Source organism: Panicum virgatum, chromosome 8K (assembly GCF_016808335.1).
Source record: "Panicum virgatum strain AP13 chromosome 8K, P.virgatum_v5, whole genome shotgun sequence".
Lineage (NCBI taxonomy): Eukaryota > Viridiplantae > Streptophyta > Magnoliopsida > Poales > Poaceae > Panicum > Panicum virgatum.
The window spans coordinates 5328339-5342010 of NC_053143.1; the positions used below are offsets into that span (position 1 = coordinate 5328339).

The window sequence follows — 13672 nt, forward strand, 5'->3', positions numbered from 1 at the left end:
TTTATTTGCAGCTTTCCAATTTCGTGTCCAATCTTCAATCTGGGGAACAGTGAATGGAGGTTGGCTGCTTCGATGTGCAGAGTTGTGAGCGGCAGGGGTCTTGATGTTAATCTTGTTTTCATCAGGGTCCTTTCCACAAGCAAGGATTGTACTGTGCTTATTCCCTTTTAATATATGGTACATCCTTCTCGCAAAAACAAAAAATGGAGAGAGATCAAACGATCGTTGACCCTGTACTGGTTAGGGAGGAAATTCACGCACAGTAATTTTCTGAGTCTGGGTAAACAGATTACCCACAAGCAGATGAACTTTTTTTTTGAGAAATGATGGAAGCCGAAACATAGGCAAGCATCCAAATATCACAGCACTTCATCTTCATCATAGGGACATAACAAGCAAAGAACTAAGATCATAAACATAGATGTCAGGTAAAACAGAGCTTTCCAGAATCCATAAGTTCAAAGCATTTGGTGCACTTTAGACCAAATCACAAGCATATAGACAAATTCGTATCAAGACCTGCCCCAAGACTTGAATACCATCATCTTGATGATCTAAGACTGAGAAACCTTGAGTGACAAAAGGTGTCACCAAAGTTCCAGTGGCATCACCGACTACCAATTGATGAAGTAATCCCTTGAGTGACAAAAGGTGTCACCAAAGTTCCAGTGGCATCACCGACTACCAATTGATGAAGTAATTATACCTGGCCTCGCTCAAGTCATGGGGGTACGACGACGAACACCAATGAGAAAAAAAGGGTTTGGTATTTGTGTCTGGGTAAGGCCCAGCAATACATGTCATCATGTATTACCCTGAGCACCCCTCTTCAACTGATCAAAAGCTTGACTTTATTGAAATCGAAGTCAGTATTGCACTAGCTTGATAGACTGCTATCAGGGTCAAAATGAGCTTCCATTATCATTTCCATTACTGCATTTCATAGCTTTACCCATGTGTGCATCAACTCCCATGCATCCAATGCAACTTAGAGCATCTCCAAGAGTTTGTCATATTTTACTTGGCATATCTTGTGTTTTGCCAACTTCTAAAAAGATATGCCAAGTAAAAAAAAGAGCTTATCTCAAACAGTTTGACATAATTCACTTGCCAAATCCAGATCTAACTTACATCAGGAACCCTGAGAGAGAAACAAAATTATATTTATGCCCTTCCACCTCTTGAAAACTTAAATCAGGAACCCTTCTCTGTTATTTATTTCTTTTTTTACCCTCCCACCTGACTAGAAACCACGATGCCAACCGCGCGCCGCGCGCGTATATTTACGCGCTGGAGGCTGATTTTTCCCAAGTTGCCAAAAATTGCCAAGTCTTTTGCCAAACTGTTGGAGGAGTATTTTTAACGTTTTTGCCAAAAATCAAAGATGGCAACTCGATTTGCCAAACTGCTGGAGATGCTCTTATAATGGACTGTGTATTCAGCTGGCTTTAAGCACCATGGTGTCCAGTACTGACTGAAACCTCCATGCTTCGCATGCAGAAGGTTACAATGGCCCTCGCACAAGCTTTCTACATAGAATTATCGACTACATGTACATCTCGCTTCTCAGCCTTGTTGTCTTCTTGGTGAGTACTGATAACCTCCAGAAGTCGTCATATCACTTGAGCAATGGGATGAATTCAAGCCCAGGTACACAGCAGGGATGAACCAAAGCAGATGAACTTCGAGAGAAGGGGAAGAAAAGCAGATTCAAGCTCGGCAGAAGATCCAGTTCATAGGGGAGGATTAGTCCAAGTAAAGCCACGTATTTGACTACTTTGTGAGTGCACACCACATCCGACATTGAGTCCAGATAGGAATCTGATGGAAAGTTGAGATCTTCAAGGACTTGTAAGTTCCCTCCAACTGTTGCATACCTTCCCATTGCCTCCTATTCCTATTGCATCTTGACCGGTAGCTCCTATCCGTTTAATTAATCTTCCTATCCTCTTCCTCTGTTTCTCCTCTGTTTTCTATACAATATATACTAGTACTACCACTCTTTTGTGTTTCGCAGCTGGGTAGTGGAGTTTATAAAGTAGGTGCATTATATTGCTGTGCATTCACTTCTGTAAGTGATCATATCTTTCAGGGAAGATCTGATTAGGAGCACTGCAAATACATCTGGTAGAAGGTGGTTGATCCAAAAGGTAATGACTGACAAGTAATATATGCCATGCTGTCATGTGCTTGGCATATGTTGAGAAAAAGAGAAATAATTCTCTAGGAATAAACTTGCATTGCATGGTTTGGCAGAAATTTGTACAAACTTGAATCAGCTCGTATTGCTAATAACAAAGGACACATTCAATCTGGCTTGACATGTCTTGCCTCAGTTCCTGTTAAGTGTATTATCTTCGTCAAAGATGTGGTATGTGACCATCTTTAAACATGTGTCCAGGTTTTCTTACACACTACACATTTTTCGTACCAGCGGGTAGAAGATGACAGCATCGCAATAGCAAAGAGGGCATTGATTTCTATCTTCACTCCTATTTCCATCACCACTGGAACGATATATACAACCGGGTGGCAAGCTCCTTTGCAAATAGAGAATATCATAATCGCCTCTGCCTTCATTTATTTTATTCTTGCTTATATAAAAGAAAATAAATAAAATTAGTGAATAGTTAATAGAGCGCTCCAAGCAGATTTCTATTAGGTTATTAGTTTCAATTCTCAATAATGGCCTATCATGACTTCTCTGGATGACATGATGGCATGGAGTTCATCACCAAATTTAGCTAACTATATATCATATCATGATGGGGACTAAACGAAGATTTCTTAACAAGAATACATTTGAGACATGCAGGGAAGTGAATTTAGTCCACGTCATTGAAAGAAGAAGGTTCACACTCATGGTATCTTAGGCAGGACGTCTGTGATCTATCTAAGCTATGGAACCTACACATATTCAGTTTATAACTCAGAGGACTTACTCAGTTGAGCGAATTATTGAGAACAGCACTGTATTTTGGAGCGTATTGTCACACTGCACCTCGTTTAAGCACTTTTTGCACATCACCAGGGTTTAGCTTAAGAAATGCCACTATCCAATTTCCATCATCCATTAGCAATGGATAACATGGGTTGCCATGGGCCAGCAAGTATCTAGAACGCCAGAAGATCTAATGAGGTGATGAGTTCAAGCAAAGCCAGGCATTTGACTACATTGTGAATCCACACCACATCTGACATTACGTCTAGACAGCATCCTAATGCGAACTGCAGTTCTTCTGGGACTCTCTAGATAAAAATGCTTGATGCGTAGTTTCCCACTGCCTCTTATTCTTGTTGCATCTCAGCCAGCAGCTCCTTCCCAACTCTTTAATTCTCCTATCTTCTTACTCTGTTTCTCCTTTGTTCTCTAAACTATATGCTACTTGCACCCTTTTTTGTTTCCCACCAGTGGGTAGTGGAGTTCATCAACTAGGAGCATTATATTGCATTATTGCTGCGCATTCACTTCTTTCAATAATCATATCTTTCATGGTAGAAGGTGGTTGATCCCCAAAAGGCAATGACTGATATATAAGTTCATGCAACAAGAACATACTTGACACCATCTCCACGAACTAGTACAAAACTTATCGAAATAATCATATTTTGGGTTTAACCTTCCTTGGAGTGGTATGGTTTTGCATAATTTATTAATAGGTATTGGGGTATTTTGGTATAATTATTTTATAATGGAAGCAGTGTAATTACTAAGATTAATGTAAACTAGTCATTTGCAACAATGGCTCTCTGTTGTCCTGATGGTGTGGCTTTGTTCTCCAAATTATGCTTACCAATCTACAGTGAAGGGGACGTCATGAACACTTCTAAAGAAGAATTAATTTGAGACATGGCAGGTGTAATAATCGATGCTGTGGAAAATAACAAGTTCAAACCGGTAATCTTAAGCATGATATCATCATTAGCAGTCCAGAAGAACTGTGGCAGCTACAGATATTCTGTTAATTGACATCAATTGATAAAGAAACAAAAAAATATTTAATTACGAACACCTTTAACAAAAAATGCCAGAAGAACTGTGGCAGTTTAGACTGGCAATGCATTTCATCAAATATAGGGTGACTACTGCACAGCACCCCTGACTGTGTGTCCAGAGAGCAACCTAATGCACAACTGGGATCTTGATCCACCCCAAGCTTCGATCGGCCTGATGTGATCTTTCCCTTGCCTCCTATTCCTGTTGCATGTTCACTGACAGTTTAATTGCAACTTGTGGAAGTTTGTAGAATGTGAGTTGAGGTCGGTTCGGACAGACCGAACTCACCTCCCCCTCTCTCTTTTATTAGCATTTATGCATTTGGGTCCTTACAAAGTTTTCTAATAGCGCACACACACATACATACATACCAACACTCCCCCTCAAGATGGGTGATGAATGTCTATCATCCCCATCTTGCTACATGCTAATAAACACGCCTTAACACCTAAACCTTTCGTTAAACAATCAGCTACTTGTTCATTAGAGGTTAAAAAACTAGCTCAAGTGTCCCATCATCCAGTCGTTCTTTAATAAAGAAGCGGTCGATCTCCACATGCTTAGTTCGATCATGCTGAACAGGATTGTTAGCAATATTAATTGCTGACTTGTTATCACACCGAAGCTTCAGAGTACCTTTCATAAGCTTTAATTCTGATAATAAATTCTTTTCCCACAACAATTCAATAAGGCATACCGACATAGCTCTGAATTCTGCTTCTGCAGTTGAGCGGGATACCACTGATTGTTTTTTGCTTCTCCATGATACTAGATTTCCACCAACAAAAACACAGTAACCCGAGGTAGATCTCCTGTCATCCAGACAACTTGCCTAGTCTGCATCACAGTAGCCTTCCACATCTAAATGACCATTTCTTTTGAACCACAGTCCCTTCCCTGGACAGCTCTTCAAATATCTCAAAATTCTATAGACTGCATCTAAATGTCCACTCATTGGATCATGCATATACCTACTCACAATACTTACTGCATAAGTTATATCCGGCCTTGTGTGACATAAATAAATTAACCATCCCACAAGCCTTTGATATCTTTCTTTGTCAACAGGATCTCCATTTCGTGCACATATTTTATGATTTTGCTCAATAGGACTAAAGGCTGGACGACATCCAAGCATACATGTCTCATGTAGTAGATCTAATACATACTTGCGCTGTGAGAGGACAATTCCCTTAGGAGATCTTGCTATCTCAATGCCCAGGAAATACCGTAGTTGGCCTAGGTCTTTAACTTCAAATTCCTTGCTTAAATTCTTCTTCAGTTGGAAGATATTCAAAGGATCATTCCCTGTGATGATCATGTCATCCACATACACTGCCAGAATAGTGACACGGCCTCCAAAATGATAATAAAACACAGTGTGATCACTATTGCACTGTTTATATCCCATATTACCCATAGCCCTTCGTAATCGATCAAACCAAGCTCTTGGTGATTGCTTTAAACCATATAACGATTTTTTTCAGCTTCAATACTTTTCCTTTGGTCTGATCAGTAGCAAATCCAGGTGGAATCTCCAGGTAGACTTCTTCTTGAAGATCCCCATGTAAAAAGGCATTCTTAACATCCAACTGATATAGCGGCCAATCATAATTAGCTGCACAAGAGATTAATGTCCTTACAGTGCTCATTTTTGCAACCGGGGCAAATGTTTCATCATAGTCAGTCCCATAGGTCTGACTATATCCTTTTGCAACTAATCTAGCTTTGTATCTTTCTATTTTTCCATCGGGATTTTGTTTTACTGTATATACCCATTTGCAACCAACTATTTCCTTGCCCAATGGATAAGGCACAAGATCCCAAGTTTTATTTTTTTTCTAGAGCAGTTAGTTCTTCAAGCATGGCCTTTTTCCATTTTGGGTCCAATTTTGCTTCCCTCCAATCTTTTGGAATAGTCACAGATTGTAAGGATGCCAGAAAAGCATTATACTCAGAAGATAGTGAGGTATGAGACACATAATTGCTTATGTCGTGATCAAATCCATAGCTCTGAGGAGGGACTCCTGCACCAGTTCTTGGTTCCTTTCATAACGCAATAGGCATATCATCTGATGGCAGATCCTCAACCTCAATCTCTGGAGCTGGAGCTTCTTCAATTTCTTCCTGGCCACTTTCTTGTACAGGAGTTGATTGAGCCATGTCTTCCGTGTTTGTTTGAGTTCTGAACTTCTGTCTTGTATACACTTTTGAGAATACTCTGTCATGTATACCTTCTCCTCTAGAATTCTGGGCTTGAGATAAAATTGATTCATCACTTACCTCTCTTCCTTCCTGAGGAACTGGACTGCTTATTACTCCTTCATACTTTGTTTGTCTCTTATCTACATCATCTTGTTCATTCTCATTCTCCCCCTCAGAAGTAACTCCATCTTCACTAGGAGTATCAAGGGTAGCAAATAGATCACTCAGATCTGATCTTTCTCCATAAAAAGGAATAGCTTCCCGAAAATTGACATCTAAACTCACGAACATCCGTCGTTCAGATGGATTCCAACATCTATATCCCTTTTGCCCACAGGAGTACCCAACAAAGATACATTTAACAGCTCGAGGGTCTAACTTTCCCACTGAAGGTCTGTGATCTCTAAAAAAACAAGTACATCCAAAAACCTTTGGTGGGACAATGAATTCATTCTTTCCATAGAGCAATTCACATGGACACTACAAGAAATGTGGTGATCTATGACGAAAATTTTATGACATTTTAATGGAGCGTCACAATTGCACACAATCTATGACGAATTTTAAGGTATGGACCCTAGGCCCAGAAATTTATGATGTTTTATTGAATTCGTCATAATTGAGCCCACAAAATATGACGTTTTTTTTGAATTCGTCATAATTTAGCCCACAAAACATGACGTTTTAACATTAATGTCATAAAAATCGTCATAGCTATTTTAACTATATGTTTTGACATTTTCATTTTTAATTCAAGTTTTTTCTTCTCTTATTTGATGCTTACGTGGCAGCCTAGTCAGTGCACACGTGGTCTGCTGAGTGGGGCCCACTTGCGAGCCAAGTTAGCAGCTGCACAAGCTAGTAAAATAATAAAAAAATCCGCCTTGCGCGCAAGGCCGGGAGTCGATCCCGCGACCTGCGGCAAGGGCAGGCATGATGCTTACCACCACGCCACTTGATTGCATGTGGTTGTGTTTAGAACAATATTTTATTTGTAGTTTTGTTGCATAACAGGCAAATGAAAAAGTGACATCCCGTGAGTCATCCCGCGAGTCCGGCCGCTGCATCCCGCGGCACCTGCGCCGCCGCTGCATACTGCGTGAGACCGGCGCCGCCGCCGAGGCTCCTCCCCTCCGGCGCGGCCTCCTCTCCGCGGCTCTTCCCCTCCGGCGCGCCCTCCCCTCCGTGGCTCCTCCCCTTCGGCGCGGCTCGCCGCCAGGGCTCGTCCCCTCCGGCGCGGCTCGCCGCCAGGGCTCGTCCCCTCCGGCGCGGCTCGCCGCCACGGCTCGTCCCCTCCAGCACGGCGGCCTTCAATAGCTTGGACACGCTGGAATCATCGATTGGTGGGCACCCGTCTCGTCTTTCCCCTTCCTCGCGTGAGCATCGGCCGGCATCCAAAGGTATATCAATTTTTTTTCTTGGCTGTGTTGATAGTAGCTTATGGATTCATGCAGATTTGTTAATTGGGGTTTTTTTATGCAATGCTTGTCTAGATGGATCGAAGTTGGGTGTGTGGTAAATTATTTTCTCCAGAATACATGGATGGTGTCAAACAATTTATGAGCTTTGTTAAAGGGAAATTCAGTGACAATGTTGAAATTCTATGCCCCTGCAGTAGATGTCTTAATCAGAAGTACCTAGCTCAGGCTCTTGTGAAGAAACACATACTAATGAATGGCATGGACAATAGCTATACTCGATGGATTCATCACGGAGAGGATTTAAATGTGGAAGTTATTGAGCATCTTCCTGCTGGTATTGTGCATTGTAGTCATAATTGGTCCACAGATGGAATAGGTGTGACAGAGGAGGACAGCAATGATATTGATCCTTTGGAAGCATTTTTAGGAGACCTACATACTGCTGCAGCACAGGAAGATAGAGAGGTTGGAGAAAATAAGGATGGTGATACAGAATCTTGTGAGCAAGACACATTTTTTAGAATTGCCATGAAAGAGGCAAAGTGTATGCTCTATCCTGGTTGTACCAAATTTTCGAGGTTCTCATTTGTGGTAAAGCTGATTCATATGAAGTCACTATACAGGATAAGCAATTCTGCTTTTACTACAATATTGAAGCTATTGGCTGAAGCATTCCCAGAATACAATACCCTTCCAAAATCATATAATGAAGCAAAGAGCATTTTAAAGGAATTAGGTCTTGGGTATGAATCCATACATGTGTGCCAGAACAATTGTGTGCTGTTCAGGAAGGAATTTGTCAAGTTTGACAATTGCCCCGTTTGTAGTCTCTCTAGGTGGAAAGACCCAGAAAGGAAGAAGATTCCAGTGAAAGTGTTGCGTCATTTTCCATTGGTACCGAGGCTGAAAAGGATGTTTGCAACCAAAGAAGCATCAGAACAAGCTCAATGGCACAAGTTGAAGCGGCAACCCAGTGAGAAGGAAATGAGCCACCCAGGTGATGGTGAGGCATGGCAGGATTTTGACCGAGAATATCCAGATTTTGCAGATGATGCAAGAAACCTTAGACTTGGCCTTGCTACTGATGGTTTCAATCCCTTTTCAGAGAAGAACACAAAATACAGCATGTGGCCTGTATTTGTTGTGCCATATAACCTTCCTCCTTGGGCATGCATGCAGGAGTCAAATTTCATGATGGCTCTGCTTATTCCAGGTCCTACATGCCCCGGGAAGGATTTTGATTTATTTCTTGAGCCTCTTATAGATGATTTACTTGAGCTTTGGAATGGGGTCCGTACATATGATGCTATTACTCGAAAAACATTTAAACTTCGTGTTGCAGTTTTGTGGTGCATCCATGATTATCCAGCTTTGAGCACTCTTTCTGGCCGTACCACAAAATGATATTTTGCATGTATTCATTGTGACAAGCACCCTCTGTCATATGGCCTTAGGAGCAAAATTGGGTATGTTGGGCACTTTCGTTTCCTTCCAAAGGGACATCGTTTGCGGAGAAACAATGAGTATGCTGGACTTCATGAAAGCAGTGAGGCACCAGGTAAATTCTATATAGATGAGTTGCTTGCTGAATTGGAGAAAGTTAAAGATATTAGGCCTGGGCAGCAACAGGAATGTGGGAAAAGGAAGCGTTCAGGCTTGGACAGGGTACATGGGCCAAACATTTGGCAGCGGATGGTTAGTTTATGGAAGTTACCATATTGGAAAAAATTGAAGCTGAGACATAATCTTGATGTCATGCATATTGAGAAAAACATATGTGAGAATTTGATTGGGACAATTCTGAACATAATAGGGAAGACAAAGGACACTGTTAAAGCTAGGCTCGATCTAAAAGATTTGGGAATAAAAGAGGAGCTACAATTAACAGAGGATGGAGATTCATGTGAGATGCCTAATGCTCGATATACCTTGTCCAAAGAAAAAAAGAAGGCATTTTGTGATTTTTTAAGGGAGGTAAAGTTTCCAGATGGTTTCGCTTCCAACATTTCAAGATGTGTTAGTGCTGATGGGACCAAGGTTCAAGGGTTAAAAACACATGACTGTCACATTCTGTTGCAAAGAATCTTACCAGCTGCCATGAGAGGGTTTTTGGACAATGATATCTATGAAGCAATAGCAGAGTTAGGGAAGTTTTTCAGAGAGTTGTGCAGCAAAACCCTGAACAAGGATGTGTTGGCTAAAATGAAGGAAGAGATCCCAATGATTTTGGTGAAGCTTGAGAAAATTTCCCCCCCGGCTTTCTTTGATGTGATGATGCACCTAGCTGTTCATTTACCTGATGAGGCATTGCTCCGAGGTCCTGTGCAATATGGGTGGATGTACCCAATTGAGAGACGGTTGTATACTTTGAAGCGCTACGTGAGGAATAGGGCACGACCAGAAGGTTCAATTGCCGAGGCATATATTGCTGATGAATGCCTGACATTTTGCTCAAAATACATGGAAGGTGTTGAAACAAGATTTAATCGGGAACCAAGAAATATAGGTTTTTGTAATGAGGAGAACTATGGTGTGAATGTTTTTGGCCATGGAGTTCATTTTACTTCTGCACCTGAACTTGTATACGATGAGAATGGCTTTGATCGAATGGTGTGGTATGTGCTTCACAACTGTAGTCAAGTTGAGCAATATGTGGAGTTAGTTCTAAACTTCTAACTGTTGTATTCTATATACTTTTGTTTGACACTCATGTATATTTAACATACGCTTTATTTTTTCAGAATGTTCAGAGATGAACTAAATAGAGAAGGAGTGCCTAACATTGAAAGAATTATTGGACAAGGATTTCAGAATTGGTTCAGGAACCATGTTAGTTTGATTTACATTCAAATTGTTTATGTTTATTTCAATGCCAAATTTGTAGTATACATTTTGATCTATGTTTGTTTCATGCATTTGACAGATCTTTAGGTTGCGGAATACTGATCAAGAGATAGATGAAGATCTCTTTTCCTTGGCTTGTGGTCCTGATTTTATAGTCAAGAAATACTCTTCATGCGTTGTGAATGGTGTGCAGTTTAACACTGTTGATCGTGACAAGAACAAGAAAACACAGAACAGTGGAGTTATGGTACAAGGTGAACATAATGGTCAGGTCATTGATTTCTTTGGAATCTTGAAAGAGATAATTCAGTTACTCTATATTGGCGATGAAGAGATAATTCAGTTACTCTATATTGGCGATGAGAGGTCAGTAGTTCCGTTTAAATGTGACTGGTTTAAATTGGATGGAAAGAGGACTGAGCTTAAATATGATGGCTTTTTTAAAAGCATCAATATTGGAAACCTATGGTACAAGGATGATTCTTTAATCTTGGCAACTCAGGCTAAAAAGGTTTTCTATTTGCCAGATACTAAGGAGGGGGCGAATTGGCACGTTGTCCAGACATTTGACCATAGGCATCTTTATAATGTAAAAGAAACTGAGGGCGGCAGCTTTAGTTCTCCTGCATATCAAGAGAATGAGTGCTTTGAAGAGGATGGTACACGACACCCAATTTCAGACAAAACTTGTGATACACCTCTAAATAGAGATGATGAACAAGGCGCTAGGTTTGAAGCTGCTGAAATTTCTAGGTTGGTGATGGAAAGAAACCGAGAAGTGCATGAGATAGATGGCGAAGACGAAGACGATGACACATTGTTGGAGTACTGCAGCGATGATGAAGGAGGTGCTGCACTGGAGGTTGACAGTGATGATGAATAGCTACTTGTTCAGTTTGCAATTATCTAGTGTATGAACAATTTTAAATAATATGACCATGTATTTCTATGCACAAGACTATTTGAGATCATGTTCTGTGTATGCACAAGATTATTTTAATTAATTTGACCAGCTTGTTCTGTTTTGAGATGGTGAAATGGTCCCATTTTGAAATTGCTGCCTAGTGACACCTTTTTTTATTTGAAACTCCATCACGTTCAGCTTGCAGATTTTCCCAGTTTTTTTCGGATCATGTTTCAGCATCTGGAGATCATGTACCAGTTCTCTGAAATATCACAGGCTTAATTTGAATGCTCTGTAACAGTTCTCTGAACAATATATATGTACTTGATGAATTAATGCAGAGATGTTATTTCTGTTTTGCTGAATGTTACAGTGACAAGTTCAGTGTGATCATGTTCTCTGTATGCACAAGAATGGCAGTACCATCTTGATGTTCTGCTAAATGGTGGCAAATGAGAAATGGCTTTACTCTTCTTTTCAAGTCTAATATACAAGATCTCAAAAAACTCTTTGGAGAAAAATGTGCATCATGTATCAGTTCAATGAACCTTTTCAGCTCCGCTCTAGATTCACAAGTGAGGCAATGAACCTTTTCAGCTCAGTTCAATGAACATATTTCAAATTTCAGTATTTCAGATTTCAGTCTAATCTCAGCAGATTTCAGAACATATACCATTTGAGCAGCATTGCTGGTTTACTCAAATTTTTGGCAGCATCTCTGCTGCTTGAACAATTTGATAGACAGACAGCATAATACACAAATATATATTTCATGAAATTAACCTTCCAGTCACAGAGTCTGAAACAACAAACATGCAGCCATTTTTCATCTCCTACTAGCTACTAGCTTGCAGCCATTTGTCATCTCCTACTAGATACTAGCTACTGCTAAACAGAGTGCGGTTCTTAGTTGTCCACGATGACAATGGGATCCTGAGAGGTGGCGCCCCTGGAGGTGATCTCCTCCGGCAAGTCCCCGCGCAGCACCTGCACCCGGAACACCACCTTCCCATCACCCTCACTCCCAGTTCCTCCAGCAGCTGGCGTGATGAGCTCGAAGACGCAGGCGTCCCTGATGCGCAGACGGTTGGCGACGACAAAGTCCCTCCACCCCGGACCGAGCTTCTTGCACTTGAGTTCACCACAGTAGGTCACCGCCCATGACTGGTTGCCGAACAGGAGCACTGCTGGGACGCGCGAGCCCGGCAGGTGGGAGTGGAGACGACTCGGGATCTCCTGAGCACAAGAATAAGCAACAGCATTCAGTTGAGTGAACTGCATGAATGAACAATAAAATTACCTCTATACAAACCAGCTGGGCAGGCTTCTCTACATGGCCCTTAGACAAGACAATGGTGAAGAAGGGCTTGTCGCCTGAGAGCGGGACGATCTGCATCACATGACATGCAACAGATTCAATGACATAATTGAGTGATATAATTGAGAAAACAATACACAAGTACCCATCACTAGATGCAAATGGCCTGCAGCAAGTACCCATCGTAAATTGGCACAAGATTTCAGTGACATAATTGAGTGATATAGCAGAAGAGGACCTAACCTCCAGGTCGTCTCCGCCTGCGGCCAGGGGATCTCCGCCTGCGACCAAGGGGTCGTCTCCTCCTGTGGCGATGGGATCGTCTCCTCCTGCGGCGAGGGGGGCTCCTCCTGCGGCGAGGGGATCATCTCCTCCTGCGGCGATGGGATCGTCTCCACCTGCGGCGAGGGGGGCTCCTCCTACGGCGAGGGGATCATCTCCTCCTGCGGCGAGGGGATCATCTCCTGCGGCGAGGGGATCTCCTCCTGCGGCGAGGGGATCATCTCCTCCTGCGGCGAGGGGGTCTCCGCCTGCGGCCAAGGGGTCTTCTCCGCCTGCGGCGATGGGTTCTCCAGCTGCGGCGAGGGGGTCGTCTCCGCCTTCGGCGAGGAGAACCGGGCCTGCGCAGAACCGACCAAACTTGTCGCGGAGCTGCCGAATCGAGTGGTGCTCCATCGATCCGGCAGCGGAGAGGGCCAACGAGGGGGCGCAGAGAGAGAGGATAAGGCAGCGACTGGTGGAGAAGATGAGGCTGCGCGAAAGGATTTGGGTGAGAAAGGATTCGTGTCCGCCTGCGTCTTATTTTCAGTGGCCGAGAAAGGATTTGGGTGCTTTAGGTGAAGTACAATTACAGATGCCTAGCTTACAAAATGTCTTGTGTAGCCCAGTGGTTTAGCTTCTTAAGCTCGAGGGCAGTTGGTGCCGGTTCGATTCTTTCCCTTGCACATTTTTTTTTGTTTTTGCACATTACGTCTCTCCCACAA

The 13672-nt window shown here is 42.3% G+C and overlaps 3 protein-coding genes across 3 annotated transcripts; 2 read left to right on the forward strand and 1 right to left on the reverse strand.

Moving 5' to 3' along the window:
- Positions 1-7740: 7740 nt before the first annotated feature.
- On the forward strand, positions 7741-9027 carry LOC120645346. The gene has a single exon (XM_039922146.1). It carries the CDS (start codon positions 7741-7743, stop codon positions 9025-9027), a length of 1287 nt encoding a protein of 428 aa, XP_039778080.1.
- Positions 9028-9299: 272 nt separating this feature from the next.
- LOC120643677 lies at positions 9300-11495 on the forward strand. The gene is made up of 4 exons (XM_039920120.1): positions 9300-10280; positions 10365-10452; positions 10547-10768; positions 10802-11495. Exons 1-4 carry the CDS (start codon positions 9316-9318, stop codon positions 11348-11350), a joined length of 1824 nt encoding a protein of 607 aa, XP_039776054.1. The 5' UTR covers positions 9300-9315; the 3' UTR covers positions 11351-11495.
- Positions 11496-12111: 616 nt separating this feature from the next.
- LOC120646110 (B3 domain-containing protein Os06g0112300-like) lies at positions 12112-13454 on the reverse strand. The gene is made up of 3 exons (XM_039922820.1): positions 12933-13454; positions 12684-12761; positions 12112-12607 (listed from the first exon to the last, which is right to left on the reverse strand). The coding sequence occupies exons 1-3, from the start codon at positions 13362-13364 to the stop codon at positions 12278-12280; spliced, it is 840 nt and encodes a 279-aa protein (XP_039778754.1). The 5' UTR covers positions 13365-13454; the 3' UTR covers positions 12112-12277.
- Between the last annotated feature and the right edge of the window lie 218 nt (positions 13455-13672).

Coding starts and splice junctions, on each gene's coding strand:
- LOC120643677 (XM_039920120.1), top strand. CDS start 9,316: ATGGTTAGTTTATGGAAGTTACCATATTGGAAAAAATTGAAGCTGAGA. Junction 10,453..10,546: donor AGAATTGGTTCAGGAACCAT/GTTAGTTTGATT, acceptor TGCATTTGACAG/ATCTTTAGGTTGCGGAATAC. Junction 10,769..10,801: donor TCTTTGGAATCTTGAAAGAG/ATAATTCAGTTA, acceptor GGCGATGAAGAG/ATAATTCAGTTACTCTATAT.
- LOC120645346 (XM_039922146.1), top strand. CDS start 7,741: ATGGATGGTGTCAAACAATTTATGAGCTTTGTTAAAGGGAAATTCAGT.
- LOC120646110 (XM_039922820.1), bottom strand. CDS start 13,364: ATGGAGCACCACTCGATTCGGCAGCTCCGCGACAAGTTTGGTCGGTTC. Junction 12,762..12,932: donor CAGGCGGAGACGACCTGGAG/GTTAGGTCCTCT, acceptor CATGTGATGCAG/ATCGTCCCGCTCTCAGGCGA. Junction 12,608..12,683: donor TAGAGAAGCCTGCCCAGCTG/GTTTGTATAGAG, acceptor TCTTGTGCTCAG/GAGATCCCGAGTCGTCTCCA.